This window comes from Bos grunniens, chromosome 10 (genome assembly GCF_055505025.1).
Source record: "Bos grunniens cultivar Pamir isolate PY7600 chromosome 10, Bosgru_T2T1.0, whole genome shotgun sequence".
Classification (NCBI taxonomy): Eukaryota; Metazoa; Chordata; class Mammalia; order Artiodactyla; family Bovidae; genus Bos; species Bos grunniens.
Window position 1 is genome coordinate 95,351,876 of NC_141174.1, and position 22,970 is coordinate 95,374,845.

The 22,970-nt window shown below is 37.0% G+C and overlaps 1 protein-coding gene across 3 annotated transcripts in view; it reads left to right on the forward strand.

Annotated features, from left to right (window-relative positions):
- Positions 1 to 22,970, forward strand: part of CERT1 (ceramide transporter 1) — a 131,588-nt gene that overhangs the window by 47,886 nt on the left and 60,732 nt on the right. For all 3 annotated transcript variants that reach the window (XM_086323212.1, XM_086323211.1, XM_086323213.1), the window contains 3 exons: positions 15,177 to 15,284; positions 15,663 to 15,801; positions 22,848 to 22,931. In XM_086323212.1, coding sequence (XP_086179338.1) covers positions 15,177 to 15,284; positions 15,663 to 15,801; positions 22,848 to 22,931 — 331 coding nt within the window. The remainder of the gene's footprint in view (positions 1 to 15,176; positions 15,285 to 15,662; positions 15,802 to 22,847; positions 22,932 to 22,970) is intronic.

Sequence of the window (22,970 nt, forward strand, 5' to 3'; positions counted from 1 at the left end):
ATATAAAGTCATCCCATTTCTATTTGCTGCGGGATCTTAGTGCCTCAACCAGGGATTGAGCCTATGCCCACGGTAATGGAAGCTCAGAGTCTTTCACTGGACTGCCAGGGAAGTCCTCTGCCTTTTTTAACCAACTATAATATTGGAGAAATTTCTGAACAGGTACTAGAGGCTCATTCTATACTTGTTTGCTTTATAAATGATTATCATGTAAACTTAGCTTTCCATTTTGAATCTGATTAAATTGATGAAGGTTTAAGAATGCAAATAAAACTTTCACAACAACTAGTTTTTAGTGTATACTTTATATAAGTAATTTATGGGCTCAGTGGATTAGAACCAGTTTTTCTTTTACCTTATTTGCATCACACCACAGTGATGAAGAAGATGGAATCAAATTTTACTTTTCCTGTATATTAAAGAGTTCTAATCGTGCTCAGTCGCTTCAGTTGTGTCCAACTCTGCAATTTCATGGACTACAGCCCACCAGGTTCCTCTGTCCATGGGATTTTCCAAGCAAGAATACAGGAGTGGGGTGCCATTTCCTTCTCCAGGAGATCGTCCCAACCCAGGGATCGAACCTGTGTCTCTTTTGTCTTCTGCATTGGCAGGCAGGTTCTTTATTACCACTAGTACCACTTGGGAAGCCCTTTAATTGTTGAGGGAAGTGCAGACCCAGTACTAGCTGCTGGAGTAGTCAGGGCTTTGCCATTTTCTCAGATAAGTTGTAGAAAAACCCAAGTAGGTGATATAACAACTGAACTTTATTAACCAGCATTTATTAAGTCTCTGGATGTTTCTCTCCTTAAAATGAGGAATTTGGTTGATTCTAAAAGTGGTAGTTACTCGCTTGATTGCTTGCAATAATCCATCAGTTCAGTTCCATCACTCAGTTGTGTCCGACTCTTTGCAACCCCATGGACTGCAGCACTCCAGGCCTCTCTGTCCATCACCAGCTCCCAAAGCTTGTTCAAACTCATGTCCATTAAGTCGGTGATGCCATCTAACCATCTCATCCTCTGTCGTCCCCTTCTCCTCCATTATGGATTATTGCCTTTTCCCATGGACAGTATGAAAAGGCAATAATCCATAATGGTTAGTAAAATGTTTTAACACTTAAATATAGATAATGTCTAACTATCATGATTTTTAAGGTTAGTGAAATCAAGGAAGAAAACAAGATACTAACTCTCTTTAATAGTCTTAGTGTTTTAGAATAAAAATACTTGTGTCAAAGGCTTTTAAAATAACTTTTTTAGTTTCTGTTGCCTGCAATTTTGTTGCAGTCAAAAGCAGAATTCACCTGAATTCATCTGCACTTTGTGCTTCCAAATGTTGCCTAAATATTTAATGAAGTTTATAATCTAAAAAGAGGGAATAAATGTCATTGATTTGTATATTTCAGCCAGGTTCTTCTATCTAGGAAGGTGTTTATCTTTTACCAGTTATTAAAGGAGGAATCAGGATTTTACAAGAACAGTGAACCAAGAAGATATTTAGGTAGCTAATCTTATTAACCATGTGGCCAGTTGAGGAGAAATAACTTGACAACATTTTATGTCATAAAGACAGGGAGGGTCTTACAAATTAATGAGAAAAGTTTACACAGTGCAAATGAAAAAAAAAAAGGCCAAGAGACTTGATCTGGTACTTCATAAAGAGCATATCCAAATGGGTAATGAGCATATGAAAAGGTAGTCAACAGTTAATGCCATTAGATGTCAGGGAGCACAGTGATACCACCATATGCCTGAGTAGCTTAAAAAATAAAAGATTTAATACCAAATGTTGATGAGGATGATGTGCAACAGATATCCACTGGTAAAACAATTTTGTACTGTCTTCTAAAGCTGAGCACAGTGGATTAGTCACTTAAGTCGTGTCTGACTCTTTGTGACCCCATGAACTGTTATAGCTCGACGAGCTCCTCTGTCCATGGGATTTCCCAGGCAAGAAGACTGGAGTGGGTTGTCATGATCAGGTGAATATTGAAAATTTGAAAAGGTCTTACAAGTATTGATGTCATCAGTTCAGTTCACTTGTTCAGTTATGTCTGACTTTTCGTGACCCCATGGACTGCAGCGCGCCAGGGTTCTCTGTCCATCACCAACACTCCCAGAGTTGACTCAAATTCATGTCCATCATGTTGGTGATGCCATCCAAACATCTCATCCTCTGTTGTCCCCTTCTCCCGCCTTCAGTCTTTCCCAGCATCAGGGTCTTCTCCAATGAGTTGGTTCTTCTCATCAGGGGGCCAAAATAATGGAGTTTCAGCTTCAGCATCAGTCATTCCAATGAATATTCAGGACTGATTTCCTTTAGGATTGGCAGGTTTGATCTCCTTGCAATCCGAGGGACACTCCAGAGTCTTCTCCAACACCACAGTTCAAAAGCATCAATTCTTCGGCTCTCAGCTTTCTTTATAGACCAACTCACATCCATACATGGCTACTGGAAAAACCATAGCTTTGACTAGATGGATCTTTGTTAGCAAAGTAAAGTCTTTGCTTTTTAGCATGCTGTCGAGGTTGGTCATAGCTTTTCTTCCAAGGACAAAGCATCTTTTAATTTCATGGCTGCGGTCACCATCTGCAGTGATTTTGGAGCCCCCCAAAATAAAATCTGTCACTGTTTCCATTTTTTCCCCATCTATTTCCCATGAAGTGATGGGACTGGATGCCATAATCTTAGTTTTCTGAATATTGAGTTTTAAGCCAGCTTTTTCATTGTCCTCTCTCTTTGACTTTCATCAAGAGGCCCTTTAGTTCTTCTTCACTTTCTGCCATAAGGGTGGTGTCACTTGCATATCTGAGGTTATTGATATTTCTCCCAGCAATCTTGATTCCAGCTTGTGCTTCATCCAGCTTAGCGTTTCACATGATGTCCTCTGCATCGAAGTTAAGTAAGCAGGGTGACAATATACAGCCTTGACGTACTCCTTTCCCCATTTGGAACCAGTCTGTTGTTCCATGTCCAGTTCTAACTGTCGCTTCTTGATCTGCATACAGATTTCTCAGGAGGCAGGTCAGAGGTCAGGTATTCCCATCTCTTGAAGAATTTTCCACAGTGTGTTGTGATCCACACAGTCAAAGGCTTTGGCATAGTCAGTAAAGGAGAAGTAGTTTTTCTGGAAATCTCTTGCTTTTTTGCTGATCCACCGGATGTTCACAGTTTGATCTCTGTTCTGGTTCCTCTGCATTTTCTAAATCAGCTTCAACATCTAGAAGTTCACAGTTCATGTACTTTTGAAGCCTGCTTGGAGAATTTTGAGCATTACTTTGCTAGTGCGTGAGTTGAGTGCAGTTGTGTGGTAGTTTGAACATTCTTTGGCATTGCCTTTCTTTGGGATTGGAATGAAAACTGACCTTTTCCTGTCCTGTGCCCACTGCTGAGTTTTCCAAATTTGCTGGCATGTTGAGTATAGCATTTTCACAGCATCATCTTTGAAGATTTGAAATAGCTCAACTGGAATTTCAACTCTCTTCTTAGTGATGCTTCCTAAGGCCCACTTGACTTCACATTCCAGGATGTCTGGCTCTAGGTGAATGATCACACCATCGTGGTTATCTGGGTCATGAAGATCCTTTTTGTATAGTTCTTCTGTGTAGTCTTGCCACCTCTTCTTAATATCTTCTCCTTCTATTAGGTCCATACCATTTCTGTCCTTTGTTGTGCTCGTCTTTGCATGAAATGTTCCCTTGGTATCTCTAGTTTTCTTGAAGATGTATACAGTTTACCAAACTTGCATGTTGTTGTAATGCTTACCACATATTTGCTACTAACAATTCAGGTAAATATTACTAGATTTTTAGCTGATTCCTTGTATCTTTTTAAGTCTGTAAATTGCTTGCAAAATGTTTCTTTAGATAAAAAAGATGAGGGGGGAAAAGGACAGTTAATCTGGAGTTGAATAAAGGTTCCATATTGCTAGTTTTAGAAAATATTAAAGATAAATGAAGCTTTGTAGTATTAAAGTCCTTGTTTGTTTTTGTTTTTTTTAAACAGTGTTCAGTATTGTATTTGAATTTTTATTTAATCAGGAGGGAAGATTTCTGACAGTCACCCGGACAGATGTGATTCTGCTTTTGTTCTATCTGATATGGAAATGTAGTGGTGGGTGGCATGGCTTATGCATATTGACAGCAGTGGAAATTATTTTCTCATTTTACTTGCTGAGTGTATCGAACATTCGCTGGAAGAAAATGTTTCTTAAAAAATCAAGGTACATAAAACTATTCGTTTTCATCAAACATGCCTTTTTACCAAATACCTGAAAAACAGTTTTGCTTCCATTGTCTTAATTGTGTGATAGATACTCTGGGCTTGTGTGGTATTGAGGTATGAAAGACAGCATTGTGTTAAGAATCATAAGAATAGGTAGCAAAGTAGATGAACTTTAAGTTAAAATGTTATCCTCAAAAAAAAAATTCTGTCATTTTTCAGTCATATATCAAGTTCATGTTCTTGACAGACAAGTCATGATCATTGGCAGGAATATGTATGTATCAGTGTTTATTTCTTAGCCCGTTGTTCTCTTCAGTAGCACCTGCCTTGACCTGTAGAAGGATAGACTGTAACTAGCCAGTGTTATCATTTAATCCTGTGGGAAGTCTTTCAGTGTAGGTATTATTCCCATTTTGCATAAAAGTGAGATTGAACAGATTATGAGAACATTGATTAGTGCGTGGTAACATTATTCCAAGAACCAAACCTCAATTTTTTGTAATACACCCCGCTTTGTAGTTAGTTCCAGCTTTTTTCTCATGGGTGCATAGTTGAATACTAAGAAATAAATCATCAATCTCCTTAAAAAAAGAATCTTCACCATACAGTTAGATCTAAAAATTCTTAAGTCTTTTAAAACCATTCCTGCAAATAGTTGTATTGATCAGATTTCATTGGCTCCCCTTGCCCTGGGTTTTTTAAAAGTAACTTTTATTAATTAAAAGGAAAAAGTTACAAAATTACCATCAGTCTTATAACCAAGACAGTTCTTCATTTTGGTATATTTCCTTCTTATTCTCTGTACATTTTGCCCCTGTAACTTTATGGAAATAATGAAGTTTATATCCTGTTGTTGATTTTTTAACTCTAACATCATTTTCTCCTTATAACACAACTTCATTAATATTTCATTATATTTTAATTTTGGTACTCATTTGCTTATTCTTAGGCCTTTAGATGGTTTCAATTATTTTTTGCATTTAGTTTTTACTCCCTTCTACATGAAGTATTTTTCTGCAATTTGTGTCCTCATAAAGGATTCTCAGAAGTAGGACTGCTCTACTTAGGATATTAGCACTTTTGTTGTATGTTGTCAGGTTATTTCCCAGACTGGCGTTCATTCTGCCTACAAAATGTGTAGATCTTCCTTTCTCTGCTCTGCGTCTCTACCAGCTTCATTAATTTTTAACCTTTTCTAAGTGAGATAGATTAAACATGTGTTCTATGACTGCATTTTTTGTTTTTATTTTTGTAGAGGCGATACATGATTACTGTAAATAATTCAAACAATACAGCCAATACTGAAAACTATATAAAAGAAATTGAAAATTCTGGCCACAGAGAAATGACCACTCTTCATCTTTGGTAAAGATTTCTTCCAGATAATTTCTTTGCATGTACACCTTAGATTCCATACTACTTTGTAGCTTTTCCTTCACTCAACAGTAAGTTACAAGGATCTTTTTGTGTTTGAAATAGATTTCGTTCCTCCCTTACTCCCTGAGAAAAGAATGCATGTCCTTTTTAGAAAAGTTTGGTTTGCGATCAAAGCCCCAGAGTAATTAAGAATGTTCATTTGCTGACTGTTGTTTTATGTGCATGTATTTCTTTCAGGATCCTTGCAGGAAAGAATTAATAGTTCAGGTCCCCTGGCCAAATACCATCTTAACATTTCAACAGTCCTGCAAATACTACTTGGAGAAGGCAATGGCAGCCCGCTGCAGTACTCTTGCCTGGAAAATCCCATGGATGGAGGAGCCTGGGAGGCTGCAGTCCATGGGGTCGCTAAGAGTCGGACACGACTGAGCGACTTCACTTTCACTTTTCACTTTCATGCATTGGAGAAGGAAATGGCAACCCACTCCAGTGTTCTTGCCTGGAGAATCCCAGGGACGGGGGAGCCTGGTGGGCTGCCGTCTCTGGGGTTGCATGGAGTTGGACACTACTGGAATGACTTAGCAGCAGCAGCAGAAAATACTACTTAGACATATTAACCCTGTTTTTTCTCTTATTGGGACATTTAAAGGAGTCTCAAAAAGTAGCGTTAATTATTTTGCCACTCTCATCTCTTTGTAGTTAGATAAAAAGAATGAAATTATGACCTTTTTACTTTATACCTATGAAACTTCCTTCTAAAAGCAAATATACGTTGGCCCCCTTTTCTTCAGCAAATCATAAAATAGTTAATGAGCAGTGCTGGTATTTTGTTACATCTGCTGCTAGCTACTTTTAAACTTATTTTCCTCTGTAAAAGTGTTTCTCAAGTAGAGATATAAAGGAATATCCTGACTTTGTGCAAAGGTGAAGAAGCAATGGTAGCTAATACTTACTAAGCACTTATGATGTAATATAAATATTAGAAAGTATTGTTAAAGATTTCTTCACTATAAAGCACACTTCTTATAGCCTTGTCTACTTCTTCAAGTTCCACTGTTTCAAAACAGGTATTTCCCTACAAAAAACAGGCTAGAACAAAAGACTTTATTATAGCTTTACTGAGTAAACACATTTTAAATAATAGATAATAAATGAATAGGGAGGCTGACAGTAGTTTAGTTTAATTGTACTTCTGCCTCTAACAGGGACTTACAAGCAGTGTGTGAACTTGATCCAAGGAGAAGTATGAGCCAAATAGGATTTAAAACAGAAAGTGGAGTATCAGATGTCTGTTTTTAAAGTACCACCCTGGCTACACTAGAAAAGATTTCAAGAGGAACTAGACTAAAAGTAGTTAGAAATCTGGAGGATTTATCCAAATGAGACACTAGGTGACCACAGCTGGAAAACAGCAGTGGGAAATGGCAGTGGGAAAAGAGTGAAATGGACAGATTTAAAAGAAGTAGAAGCAGAATCTCTGGATGTTGAGGCAGTACAGTAATGATTAACATCATGGGCTCTTGAATTTGGAATTAAATCCTGGCTCCCTTACCAGTTGTGCAACTCATCACATAAAATCACCTACAAAATGGGTTAATATTAGTACCCATTTTACTTAGGCTTTTAAAAGGATTAAATGAGATAATTCACTTAAAGCTCTAGCATCAGCCCTGGCACAAAGTATCCTAAGTATTAGCTTTTACTATTGGTATTGGTGTTATAATTTATCCATCTTGGCTTTGTGGGATTTATATATAAAATATCCATGTAAAATTGCTCAACTCTTTCATCAGCCTTCCTCTCAAGGCAAAACAAGAAAGATCTCTCTTATTCTTTAGTACTTGTTTTCTAAAGCTAGAGTGGAAATATTGTTAAACAACTTGCCTTTATACAGCCTCGTTTGGTTTATCTGTTATTTCTTATCTCCATTTTAATGTAATTAAGAAAAAACAGCTGGGCTTCTAGACTCCCTACAAGGGGAAGAATTTGAAAAACAGATAATGACTGAATTTCAGAGTGTCAAAATTAGTTTATTTGGAATCATCTTTTGTGACACAGATTGGGTACTTAAAAAGCTTTTGGTGGACTTCACTGGTGGCGCAGTGGGTTGGAATCGACCTGGCCAGTTGCAGGGGACACGGGTTTGATCCCTGGTCCAGGAAGACTCCACGTGCCACAAAGCAGCTAAGCCTGTGCACCATAACTACTGAGCCTTCCTGCTGCAACTCCTGAAGCCCATGTGCCCCAGAGCCTGTTTTCCACAACAAGAAACGCCCGTGCGCTGCAATGAAGAGTGGCCCCTACGCTCTGTGACTTGAAAAGGCCTGTGCACAGCAACGAAGACCTAGTGCAACCAAAAATCAGTTAATTAATAAATGTTTTAAAATTCCCATTAAAGAAAGCTTTTGGTGCAGAGGATATACTTGGTAGCTTTCTGAAAAGTCTAATTTCCCCTACAGATTAAACAAGATATGTATTATAAGTATAAGAGAGGAATGTCTGAAATCAAGGAGAGTGGGCACTGCTGTTGGTGTACTCTACTTCTGTAGTATCATATTGTATTTGGGCACTGTGGTAGTTCTTTGGATTGTGGTAGACAGTGTCTTAATTTTCTTTTACCCCTCTAGCCTTCTTTTAATACTTAAATAAGATGTGCAGTAAGGCTGTAGTTAACCCTTCCAGCCTTATCTCACTACAATACTACTTACTTAGATACTTCTATAAATGAAGGCCTATCTCATGCTTATTAGAAGAAAATGAAAAATGAATAACCGAGTTCCATAAATGACCTTCAAATGAGGTATTTTATTTGATAATTTTTTTTTTTATTCTTTAACTGAAGGATAATTGCTTTACAGAATTGTGTTGTTTTCTGTCAAACCTCAACATGAATGAGCACCATGGGTATACATATGTCCCCTCCCTTTTGAACCTCCCTCCCATATCCCACCCCATCCCACCCCTCTAGGTTGTTGCAGAGCCCCTCTTTGAGTTTCCTGAGACATACAGCAAATTCCTGTTGGCTATCTATTTTACATATGGTAATGTAAGTTTCCATATTACTCTCTCCATACATCTCATCCTCTCCCCATGTCCATAAGTCTGTTCTCTATGTCTCTTTCTCAATTGCTGCCTGAAAATAAATTCTTCAGTACCATTTTTCTAGATTCCGTATACTTGTCTTAGTATACAATATTATTTTTCTCTTTCTGGCTTACTTCATTCTGTATAATAGGCTCTAGGTTCATTCACCTCATTAGAACTGACTCAAATGTGTTCCTTTTTATGGTTGAGTAATATTCCATTGTATATACGTACCACAACTTCTTTATCCACTCATCGGTTGAGATAGTGGTTTTTCAGTTGTGGTTTGAGAAAAATATCTTGAGAGTAAGCAAATATATTCTATTCATTTAGCCATATTGCTGCTGGGTTCTAGGCAGTCAGAAATGGATGTAATCTTCTTTAATACAATTTTTCAAAATATATTTTAAATTTTCTTTGATATATGAGATAATGCAATTTTCTGGAAATCATTGTAAGTTCAACCCTTCCTCATCTGATACATTGTTAGTGTCATTTTCTGAATAAATTGTGTTATGTTTTATCTTTCCAGCTGGTTCAACCCCTTTGTTGAACATTTGGGCCTCCACTGGATATATGCATTTTTAGCCTAAGTTTTGGTGTTTTCAGCTTGATATAGAGAATTGTAGTTCTAGACTAGCCATATCGTTTTAAAGATAAGAAAAATAAGCCCAAGAAAGTAATGACTGACTGGTCTGGCTGTCTAGTGGTGACAGTGACACTCAAGCTTGTGTCCTCCCTGTTCATGTGTTCTTTGCACTTCAGAGGCTAGTGCTTCTGAAGGGGGAACCATACATATTTGAAAGGCTAAACAGATTTTTAATATAAGTGAAATTGTACCAAATTTTATTACAGCAAATATTAATAATTTGTTTACTTAGAATCATAAGCAAAATTATTGCCATTGCAACTTACTATGATACTTAAGCCATAATCCTGTTGATTACATCGTTCTCTTGGCTATGGTGTCTTGCTTCTCATGTGGTTTGCTTTAAAATGATATTGAAAGTAGATGTGTGGATACTGGCAACACGGCAGGCGCATTTGGTTTTATTAAGAGTTTTAGAGTTTCAGTTTCTGGAAAATACTCCTTTGTTCTTATGTTAACATTTAGTCTTACTTCTCTTTTCTCTTTTCCCATAATTAAAATGGAAAGGGACAATGTCAGGGGTAGACCTGTGCCACTAAACAGAGAATTCTTGACACCATGAGGAAGTTCATTTCTTTCTCAAGTTTCTTTGGTTGCTTCTTCCTGGAGAATATTATTAGGACAAGGAATAAGCTCTTCAGAAGGCAAGTGCTATGAAAAAATAAATCAGCTTTTTTCTTGTATCTTATACCACTGTTTTCAGAGTGTAGATGGGCTGATGAAAAATGAGACTGTGCAAAATGAGAATAGATGTTTATCTCCTGTGTGAATGAGCCAAACTCATGTGACATGTGGCATGTGGTGTGGCGTGTGGGATATCTTAGTTCCCCAACCAGGGATTGAACCTGGGCTCCCTGCATATCTTAACCAGTGGACCACCAGGGAAGTCCCTAGAGTTCTCTTTTCAAATTAGTTCTTAGGCATTTCTGGTCCTTTTTAAAACTTGTAACTTTGAACTATATGATTTAATTTATTGTGATCTTCAGTGTTCTCAAAAAATCAAGATACAGAAGGTAAAAGTAAGGGATTTAGTATGAAGGTTACTGTCGTACTTTGACCAATAGTAACCTTTGTATCAACTTTCCAAGTATACTGCTTGGAAAGCACCAGAGTGCTACTGACCCCCTCTGGTGGTCAAAAGATTATGCCTTTTCCTCCCCCTAAAATGAGGAGGAGTATTATAATAAAGGTGTGGTCTCATTACTGTAATATTTAAAAGAACCCCACCTTGTACTATATAGGACATGTTCAGTAAGTATGTCATTGAACCAAAATGGCATTTTATGTTTATATAAAACACATTGATGAATACTGCTTACAAAACAGCTATCCCATCATGGTTTTTTTTTGGTAAAGCAATTTGTGTGAGGGAATCTTAAAGCATATATATGTTAAAGGGGGGAAATATTCCTATAGTGACTGCATTTGAATTCCACATTATTAATTTTAGATGGAAATCGATGTTTTAAAAAATACTATTTTGGTAATTACAGGTTGTAAGTAAGTTCCACTTTTTTTCCTGTGGAAAAGCGGGATTAAGAAAAAAAGCTATGTACCTTTAATGTATTATCCCTAAAATTGTACCAATGAAATTTTGAAAGCATGTCACAATTTTTAAGAACATTTAACAGTGTATATCCATTGTGACCATAAAGAAATTTCTTCCCATTTTCCTCACCCCACCTTCAAAACACAGATGATAAATTCAGGGTGAGTATTGTTGCCTTTAAGGTGAACATCTTAGAAAGCCCAAATAGATGTCAACAACATTGCAACTTTTCAGAATAGTTTTATATCTTTTAGAATAATTTTTAGCCCCTGTGACAAAATGTTTTTAAAATATTGATATCCCTGGGGGACGTCCCTGGTGATCCAGTGACTAAGACATCGTGCTCCCAGTGCAGGGGGCCCAGCGTCGATCCATCCCTGGTCAGGGAGCTAGATGTCACATGCAGCGAAGAGTTTGCCTGCCGCAACCAAAAAAGAAAAAGATCCTCCATGCCACAAATAAAACTCAGCGTAGCCAACTAAATAAATAAATAATAAAATTTTTAATTATTAAAAATAAAAGAAAAATATTGATATCTTTGATAGAGTTTTGAGAGAAATCCAGTACCAAATGAAGCCATGTCATGTGAATAGGAAAGGCAGTCAAGCTTAATTCTACAGTTTGTAGCTAGTCCTTTAAAGTAGTAAGACCATTTTAAAATTTATATTCTGCAACTCCCCAAAATGATTTTAGATAGCTCCATTTTGCGGCTGTATCATAAAATCACTCTCAATGTTATAATAGTACCTAGGAATCTTTGATGCATTGTTGCCAGAATGATAGGCATTTCCAGAATGACTGGTTTTTAAACAGGGGTGATTCATTTGTATGTACATGTATATGTTTGTTAAGCACTTAGATTATTTTTAAAGTTGTCCCAGTGCAGTTACTGACATAGAATGACAAATGAACCCCCATTATTTAAACTGAATAGAATGAAATTGATATTCATGAGTATACTATATTTTTTCCCTTAGAATGATATATATAATTTATAATACAATTTATTTAAGTGAAACTTTGTTAGAAATAGAAACACGGTTATTCTAAATGCTCAGACTCAACATTCATTTACTATCCATTACTTAAAATGTACAGCAACATTATTGCTATATTAGAGTCTTTTGTTCTGTCATGCCTTTGTTGTAAGGAGATATTACTGTTTTGAAATAGTGGAACCTGAAGAAACAGACAAGAATATAAGAAGTATCTTTTAGAGTCAAAAAATGTTTAGTAAAGCTTTGTAGTGTTTGTATTTTGTTTCAAGATCTTAAAGTTTTGACTTACTCTGTTTAGGACTCATTGATATAAAGCATGTAAATGGGGAGGGTAGATTCATTTGGATTTGAATTTCAAATTGTTTGGTTCTAAATATTTTAAAATAAATATCTAAAATTGTTTTAAAATAAAATTTTGAAAATTATGAGTTTTATATTTAAATGGACAGTTCGAATTAATTACTGGTTAGAAATGAATGACATACAAGTATCTGAGATGTGACTTCTGAAGTGCTTTATATTTTTAGTCCATTACATTTAATAGTCCATTAAATCTATTTAGTCCAATAGATTTTTCTTATTTTTAATTCCAGTCTTCTATATTTAAATCTATGAAAAACTTTACCAAAACAGTACAACAGTTAAAATGTAGAAACACTGTGCTCAGAAAGTTAGTATTCCTTTCAGATGGGAAACAGAAACTAGAGCCACGAGAAACCTAGGTCAGTGCCTTTGTTCCAGGACATTATTTGATAAAAGAAAAAGTCTTATTTTTTTAATGAATTATATGATTTCTGTAATTAGAATTCTCTTTTATTGGGATTCTGTTATACTGAAACAAGCTTACCTTTTTTTCTTTAGCTATTTTATTGAGGTATAATTTATAAAATGTATCAACTTAACTGGACACTTTGAGTTTTGACAACTGTAATGTATTCTCACCAAAATTTATCTTTAGAGTTAGTGTCCCCACTGTCCCCTGGCCTGCTTTTCTCATGAACTATAACTTTGTCTTTTTTTAATAATCAGTTTTCTTGAGGTAGCATATATACAATGCATATACTTAATCCTTTCATTAATAGTTTCCCTGGCATCAAAATGCTTACTTTGTAATTTCTACCTCATTAGTAAAATATTGCTTTGCTTTGAGATAGGGAGTGGTATAGGGTGATACAAGTCTTGGAGAAGAGCTTTGATTCCATCTAGTCATAACTTTTATGGAGTGCAGGAGGAGAAGAGGGTGACAGAGGATGAGATGGTTGAGTGGCATCATCAACTCAATGGACATGAATTTAAGCAAACTCTGGGAGATAGCGAAGGACAGGGTAGCCTGGTGTGCTGCAGTCCATGGGGTCGCAAAGAGTCGGACACGACTGAGTAGCTGAACAACATAAGTGTGTAATTTCTTGGTAAATTCACAGTTAAGAACATATTGCAGTACCTTTTATAGCTAGAATGTTTTATGAACAATCATTATTACAGTATGACAATTTTATTTTGAATCTTTAACAACCAGTATGTACCTGAAGCTTGGACTTTGGGAAGCATATGCTAGATAGGATGCTAAAAATGATTAGGTATTATTTTACTTCTTAAGTTTATGACTAGGATTAAAATTATGCACAGTACTTCTAAAATCTATAGAAAGTAATCAGATACCCTAAATACTTGAACAGGTTTTAGGTATTTGAAACTTATTTTTTCCAAATGTTCAATTCCTTTGTCTATATTTTTGAAAAGTGAAAATTAGTAGCTCAGCCGTGTCCAACTCTCTGCGATCCCATGGACTGTGTGTAGCCCACCAGGCTCCTCGGTCCAGGGAATTCTCCAGGTGAAAGAGTACTGGAGTGTGTTGCTGTTTCCTTCTCCAGGGGATCTTCCTGACCCAGGGATCGAACCCAGGTCTCTTGCATTGCAGGCAGATTCTTTATCATTTGAGCCACAAGGGAAGTACTGCATTTTCCTAGGGAGGATGAGATACAAAATTGATACTCCTAAGCAGGGGTCCCCAACCTTTTTGGCACCAGGGGCCTGTTTGATTGAAGGTAATTTTTCCACAGATGGGATCAGGGGATGCTTTCAGGATGATTCAACTGCAGCAGTGGGGTGCAGCTGTAAATACAGATGAGGTTTCACCCACTTAACCGCCTCACCTCCTGCTCTGCAGCCTAGTTCCTAACAGGCCACGATACTGGTACCAGTCTGTGGCGCCATGGGTTGGGGACCCCTAAAGAGTAGCAGTTCTTCAAAATTAGATCACAGTGCTGAGTCTAAATAAAGCCTTCTATCGTGTGATGACAAAATAGGTTGGGAAAATTGGGGGTTTTCTTTGTGTCATGAACTGTTAAGGTCACTCCAAAAATGGAAAAAATTGCAACTGTCTTACAGAAGGTCGAAGTCCAGTAGTCCAGGAGTAGTAATGAAATGTAACTATTAAAATTGGGTAGTAGATGCCATAATCATAATAGGTTAAGAATGTTGAGAATACAAACTACCTGAAATAATAGGAAAGGCTTCATTGAGACAGAGGTATTTGAGCTATGTGAGGATAAGTAATTTGTTAAAGTAATTTGATAAAGAAACAGTACTCAAAGTTTCCTTTTTCTTTTGGTCCTTGTTCCACCAAAATTTTTTACCATGGTAAAATATGAATGACGATCTGTCATTTTAGCTTTTTAACTGTACAGTTCTGTGACATTAAATGTATCCACATTGTTATTCAACCATCATCACATCTATCTCCAGAACTTCATCTTATCCAGCTCTGTACCTAGTAGATTCTAACACCTCATTCTCCTATCTTCCTAGCTCCCTGATAACCACGACTCCACTTTCTGTCTCCATGAATTTACCTACTATAGGTAGCTCTCCTATTATAAACGGTTAGCCCACTAGCCCAGCGTGTAGTTGGTATTCAGTAAATTTCTAAATTAATGGCAGTTAGCAATTGAAACACATTGCTTATGCCAGTGGATTACCTATATTTCTTGAGTGAACTCTTATTTCTAATTATTGTTCCAATAACCTTATTTTTTAATTTTTTACCATAACCCTTATTAGTTTATATGGAAACTTTTGTTTTCTCAAGTATTTTTTCCAGTTTTATAATTGATCATGTAACATTGTATTAGTTTAAAGTTTACAGCATAAAGATTTGATATTTGTATATATTGTGAAATGCTTATTACAATAAGTTTACTTAATGTTCCTCACCTGACATGGTTAAAAAGTTTTTTCTTGTGATGATTAAGTATTTTTTATTTAATTTTTTCATGTAGTTTACTTTCCTTTTTAGACTGAATCTGGATATGGATCTGAATCCAGCTTGCGTCGACATGGCTCCATGGTGTCATTGGTATCCGGAGCAAGTGGCTATTCTGCAACATCCACCTCCTCATTCAAGGTTTGTAATTATGAATGCTTTAAGTTAAGGCAGCATAAATTGAGTTTAGTACTGAATGTTGTGAGCAGAACTTATTTAATAGTTTTTTGAAAAAAAATTTTTCATAATTTTTCATCACAATGTTAATTTGAAAATATTAAATATTAGCAAGTTGTCAGGCTTATTTCTCTCATTTCCTTCAGGCTTATCACTGTCAAACAATTAATTAGTTTCAAGTCTTTCCTTGGAAATACTACATTGAACTTGACAACTCTTCTTACCCCAAGCCCTCAGTAGTAAGATATAGACCTTAAATTAAAAGATGATGAAATCCCATGGGACTAAGTAAATTTTAATTTTGTTAACTTGGATTCCATCCTCCCATTTTCTCTGTTGCAGAAGGGCCACAGTTTACGTGAGAAACTGGCTGAAATGGAAACCTTTAGAGATATACTGTGTAGACAAGTTGATACTCTACAGAAGTTCTTTGATGCCTGTGCTGATGCTGTCTCCAAGGATGAATTTCAAAGGGATAAAGGTTAATTAGGCTATTACCACTATTTTTACTTGGAGAATGAATGGATTTAAAGCCTCTTGATCTTAAAGGGTAATGTCTTTTAAGTGATGAAGGTAATTATAGTCACTTTTGCTGCACATCACTAATGTCACAGATTTCAGTGTCCATGTAACTTGTATACTTTAATAGCACCTTAATTAATCTGATCACCCATACCAGATATTATTGAAGATTTTAAAATGATTTTTGAACTCTTTATTTTATTAAAAAATGTAATATCATCTTGATAATATGGAGCATTTCACATGATTATGTCTAATAAATTGCACCCTATGACAAGTCATAAGAGACAAGCATATGTTTATGTTAAATCCTCCACATCGGGAATCAGTCAGTCTTTTTTCCCTCCCTCTTCCTCTTCTTCCTCTCCCTCTTTCCTCTCTTTCTCTTCCTCTGCCTTCCTTTCCTCTGCCCTTTTTCTCATAGAGGAAGAAGTCTGGGTAATGGAATAGAATAATCATGGAATGACATGTACATATATAAGTAATTTCTAGGGAGATTTTTTCCTTTAAGAGGTAAAAGAGAGAGAGAGATGATATTTAGTTAACCTGTAATATGAATTCTAAAGATACTTTTCATTTGTTAACTGCTGAATGTTACTGGTGTAGTATCTGTTCTTCAGTTTTTCTCTTAATCTGCTATATAGGCAAAAATGAACTACTCATAACAGTTTTACTAAATAGTGCTAAGTTCGTTCTCAGTATGACTAGGTTCCCTGACATGGTTTTGTTTTTTGGTATTATTAAATGTGTTATGTGGGTTTATATTCTTTCTGTTAACTTGCCTGCAAGATGGCGAGTAGAAGAACATGAGCCCATCCCTTCTTACATATTCTTTTCCTATTCTCTGTTCTTTTTTCCCTTTCTCTACCTTCTTTTGGATTGAATATTTTTTATAATTCTATTTTTTATCTCCTTTGTTGACTTTTTGTTAAATTTGTTATTACAGTGGCTATTTCAGGGTTTATAGTATACACATTTAAGTTATTACAGTCTACCTTCAAGTAATATACCACTTCTTTTATTGTGTAAAAACCTAGAATAAAGTATTTCCATCTCTCCCCACTACTAAGGCAAAGCAGCTCAGCATTCTCTAGCCAGTTCTCTATGTATTGTCCCAGGTCTGTGTTGTAGGGACAGACACTTTGCCTGCTCCACATAGGCTTTGGGTCCTTTTCCCAGGAATCCTTTCAGATGGTTCTTTCTATGACCTCTGTAGTTCCTCAACTTATATGTGCTATCAGTACTCTACACAAGACTCTCAGTGGGACCTTCTGCCCCTATCCAGAGTTCTGTCTCTGTACAGTACAGCTCTCTTCTCCCAAGTACTCAGCCTTCTGAACTCTAGTGACCTTTGTCTATCTGGATTTTCAGCTCCATTTTCTCACCTCAGAGAGTACCAGCTCCTCCGGAGTTCCTCCTTACTCCGCAGCTTGGAAACCCTTACCGCAGTAGACTGGACCAGTCACAGGGCTCACATCATTCGTTCCCCAGCCCTTAGGGATCACTGTCCTTTGTTGCCTCATAGCCAGTGTCTTGAAAACCATTGCTTCATATATTTTGTCTGATTTTTTAATTTCATGCGAGAGGGTAAATTCTCTCCTTGTTGTTCCATCTTTGTCTGAAGCAGAAGCCCATATTCCTCTTAAAATACTTAATTTTATCTACAGTAGACTTGAAATTCTTTATATTTGATACACTTCAAGTTTTTGGCTCTTTAATATTTAATGTTTATCTCTCTAAAAAATAAAGACGGTTGAACTTTTATTTCTCATTAATTAAAAAAAAGTATACTTATTTTTCTGTCAAAGTAGACCTTACATATCAGCTTTCATTTGCTTGCAGATAGCAAGCAAACTGTCCTTTAAACTAAAACAAGGTAGATACAGAGTAGAATTCTTCTTAATTTTTAAATGGTCCATGTCTCCATGTCAATAATACATAGCATTTTAAGGAGGAAAGTGATGGTGGAAGGAGCAGAAATTGGCATGCATTCACAACCAAGTTGTGTAGAAGATTTGAAAAATATCTTTAGACACTATTTGTGTTTGACTATATAGCAACAGTGATGTGTGTGTGCTCTGTCATGTCTGATTCTTAGTGATTCCATGGACTGTGGCTGCCAGGCTCCTCTGTCCATGGGATTTCCTAGGCAAGACTGTTGGAGTGGGTTGCCATTTCCTTCTCCAGGGGATCTTCCTGACCCAGGGATCAACCCCACACCTCTTGCATCTCCTGCATTGCCGGTGAATTCTGTACCACTAGCGCCACCTGCAAAGTGCAACAGTGACAGACTAACATTGGTTTGTTAAGGCTGCCGTCACCAAAGTACTCCGTCACCTGTGCCTTAAACAGCGGAAATTTATTTCTCCACAGACTGGAAGCTAAAAATGTGAGATCATGGTTTTGGCAAGTTTGGTTCCTTCTGAAACCATGAGGGTCATGAGGGAAGGATCTGTTCTAGACTTCTTTCCTTGCCTTGTGGATGAGCATCTGCTCCACATGTCTTCACATTATCGTCCTTCGTAAGTGTCCATGTCCAGACTTCCTTCTCCTATAAGGACACTGGTCATCTTGACATATTGACTGGGCCCATTGTCATGACCTCATTTTAACTTGATTACCTCTGTGAAGACCATGTCTCCAAATACAGTCATAGTTTGGAATATAGGAAGGTTAGGATGTCAACATATGAATTTAGTTGTGGCACAATTCAGCCATAACAACTAATTTCCCTATAAATGGCTATTTTGCAAAATTTTATTTTTAAGAGTACGTGCTGGGTAAAGCTGAAATAAGAACATGGAATAAGAACATTAAGGGCCATAGTTTCTTGCTTCAACTACACATCATAATTGCCAACCTAAGGATCTCTGTAGGTGTAGTAATACTTTCACTAAATTACCAAGACATTGTGTGTCACTGAAATGATAATAGCAAGCTCTCATTTTAAGTGTTCAGTGTTTTTATTTAAAACATTTTATTATAATTGCTAGTAAGACTGAATGCCCGCTGCCCCCCCTTACCCCCCAACCCCCCCTCCCCGGCCACACACACACACACACTCTTCAGTAAGATTTAATTAACCATTTAGGTCCAGCTAGATGGTGCTGGAGAAAGCAATGGCAACCCACTCCAGTACTCTTGCCTGGAAAATCCCACGGGCGGAGGAGCCTGGTAGGCTGCAGTCCATGGGGTCGTGAAGAGTTGGAGACGTCTAAGGAACTTCACTTTCACTTTTCACTTTCATGCATTGGAGAAGGAAATGGCAACCCACTCTAGTGTTCTTGCCTGGAGAATCCCAGGGACAGGGGAGCCTGGTGGGCTGCTGTCTATGGGGTCACACAGAGTTGGATAGGACTGAAGCGACTTAGCAGCAGCAGATGGCGCTAATGGTAAAGAACCTGCCTGCCAATGCAGGAGAGGTGGGTTCCATCCCTGGGGTCAAGAAGATCCCTTGGAGGAGGAAATAGCAACCTACTCCAGTATTCTTGACTTGAGAACCCCATAAAAGAGGAGTTTGGTGAGCTACAGTCCATAGGGTTGCAGAGTCAGACAGGACTGAAGCAACTTAACACACGCACAAAAACAAGATATATATTCATATAGAAAATAAAGGTTCTGATCTTATTTTTCTATTCATTATTAGTTTGATGACTTGAAATAAATCACTTATCAATTTCTGCATATCTCTTTCCTCTGTAACATGGATGTTGTTACACAAGCACGATTGTGAGATTTAAATTAGAATATGTATGTTAACACCGTGCTTAGTAGCAAAAAATCAGTAATAGCTGCTGTTATTAATATGGTTAATTTGGATAATTGCAGGGATAATGAAAGCAGGAATGTATAAGATCCAAAGATGGAATTTAGCATAATAGATAATGGGTGTTAGTGAGGGTGAGACTGGTCTGACAGGGATGGGAGATTTGTATTAGGACAGTGTTTCAAACCATGTCAGACATCCCTTAAAGGTGCTTCAGTATGGACAAGGAGTCCTTGATTGGGAAGGGAAGGGGGAAGGCCACGTTTTTACCTGGAGAAGCTTTTGTTTTCATCAGTTTTATATGTTGATTATTTGCTTTAAAAAAAAAAAAAAGGTTGAAAATTTCTGCTTGATAGTACTAGGCTACTGAATGGTTAGGGAGATGAAAGGAAATCTTTAGTAACCCAAGGTAGATGCTGAGGAGATGAAAGAAGTGCAAAAATTTTGGTATTGAAGACCAGTTAATCATAGTAGTATTGAGCCAAGGTCAGGATCTTGTCTGAGGATGACTAATGACTTAAAGTCAGAGCAGCTTTGTGGTAGTTAATTTCTTAAAGTCAAAGTGAAGTCACTCAGTCATGTCCGACTTTTGCGACCCCATAGACTGTAGCCTACCAGGCTTCTCCGTCCATGGGATTTTCCAAGCAAGAGTACTGGAGTGGCTTGCCATTTCCTTCTTCAGGGGATCTTCCTGACCCAGGAATCGAACCCGGGTCTCCCGCATTGCAGGCAGATGCTTTACCCTCTGAGCCACTGTTTCATAGAATTGACCTTATTTGCAAATTATTGATGAGAAGCCAGAGATCCACAGAATCTGGAAATTTGATTAATCTTGAAACTAAAGTATTTGCAGAAGCTACAGTATGGATTTTGAAGTCTGTAGGAATAATGATGGGCGTGGAAAAGAAAAATGTTAGTTGGATACTGATAGCAGTTAGCTGCTGATAAAATAGTAGGTGTTAATATAAATAGATAATGGCAGCTTGTGGTTTGAAAATTATTATAAATAAGTACGAATTTTCAGGTAATAAAAAAAAGAAAGAGCCCAGTAATTAGAAAATGGTAATACTGAATAAAGCTATTTTCCATTTAGTCAGGGAGGGAATAAGAAATAGGAATAGGCTTTGCTTCCATTAGAGAGAGAGTTAAAATAGATGAAATGTTCCTTGTAGACCCAAATTGCTCCTGACGTAAGATGATATAGACAAGAAGTAAGACATTAGTTTAATGTGAAGATTTCTCTTGTAGAAAAGGAGTTCAGCAAAAGATAATATTAGGTTGCTATAAACGTAATTGTGATTTCAGACCATGAATTTTAAATCATTATTGTTGTTCAGTTGCCAGGTCGTGTCTGACTCTCTGCAGCCCCATGGACTGCAGCACGACTAGACTCAAACACATCTTTATTAATCAAAATAAGAATCATTACAATTAACACATTTTTGCCAATGAGAAATAAATTGGTTTATTCCTGCAGCATAAAAGTCCGTGCTTTGGGATTCAGTGAACTCTTGGAAAGCATTTTCTCTATCTTGTTAGTTGTGGAAGTATTTTCCCTGCAAAAAGTTGTCTAGATGCTTGAAGAAGTGATAGTCAGTTGGTGAGAACTCAGGTAAATATGGTGGTTGAGGCAAAACTTTGTAGCTCAATTTGTTCAACTTTGGAAGCGTGGGCTGTGCAAGATACAGTCGGGCGTTGTCATGGAGAAGAATCGGGCCCTTTTTGTTGACCAGTGCCAGCTGCCAGCATTGCAGTTTTCAGTGCATCTGATCAATTTGTTGAGCATACTTCTCAGATACAGTGGTTTTGCCAGGATTCGGAAAGCTGTAGTGGATCTGACCAGCTACAGACCATCGAACAGTGACCATGGCCTTTTTTTGGTGCATGTTTGGCTTTGGGAAGTGCTTTGGAGCTTCTTCTTGGTCCAGCACTGAGCTGGTCGTCATTGCTTGTCCTGTACAATGCACTGTTCATCACATGTCACAGTCTGATCAAGAAATAGTTTGTTGCTGCTGCCTAGATTAAGAGAAGACAACACTAAAATGATGATTTTTTTTTTATTTCCAGTCAGCTCATGAGGCACCACTTATCAAGCTTTTTCACCTTTTCTAATTTGCTTCAAATGCTGAATGACCATAGAATGGTTGATGTTGATTCTTCAGCAGCTTCTCGTGAAGTTGTAAGAGGATCATTTTCGATGATGGCTGTCACTTGTCATCGTCACCTTCGATGGCCGGCCTCTAGGCTACTCATCCTCAAGGCTCTTGTCTCCTTTGCAAAACTTCTTGAACCCCCATTGCACTGTATGTTTGTTAGCGGTCCTGGGCCAAATTCATTGTTGATGTTGTGAGTTGTCTCCACTGCTTTACGAACCATTTTGAACTCAAATGAGAAAATGCTCAAATTTGCTTTTTGTCTAGTATCATTTCCATATAAAATAAATATAAAGTAAACAAGTAATCGTTAGCCAAAAAAAGCAAGAAATGTGCATTAAAATGGTATATAACTTAACCACATTTATTTAGAATGTATTCTAATATCAAACGGCAAATTTCAATAATGCAAAAGCTGCAGTTACTTTTTGCTCCAACCTAAAACTGAAGAAGCCATTCAAAAATAGAGACTAAGGTTGGTGGCTGAGGTTTAGAAATTGATGTTAAGAAGCAGAATACATAGTGCAGAGGATTCGTATGTTAGGCAGTGTAAAAGGAGAGTATTGTATAGAAGAAAGAGGTATGTTGAAGAACACAGGGGATTCTGTATTTCCTGGAATTGGATAAGTTAAAAGGAATATCCAGGCACAGACATACTGGGATGAATTAAAATCAGTATCAGAACTGTAAGTCATTATATTTTCCCTGTGTATCCTGGAGGCAAGATAAAGTATCTTATTTATGTATTGATAGCATTACCATCCTCTTCAGTCTTTGTAGGTCTCTGGTAGAATTAGAAAATCTCCCCAAGGTAAGGAAAAAGAGATAGGAAGACTTAAAGGACAGAATAATTTATATCTCAGTACTATCCCTTACAAAAATGAGGATGGATATGGTTTTTATAATGTATTTAAAGGCATTTCACAGCATACTTATTGGACATCCATTGATGAGCACTGGAAATACAAAGATGAATAAGATCGTGTAGTCATGGAATCCAAAGATATTTAATCAGTTGAACATAAGAATAAACTGGTTAATTTCTGTGTGCTTTCATCCTGATATTCTTAAATATATTTTATTTAGTGGTAGAAGATGATGAAGATGACTTTCCTACGACACGTTCTGATGGAGACTTCTTGCATAATACCAATGGCAATAAGGAAAAGGGTAAGTAGTGAAGTTTTCCCCCTCAGGGTATTTGGAAAA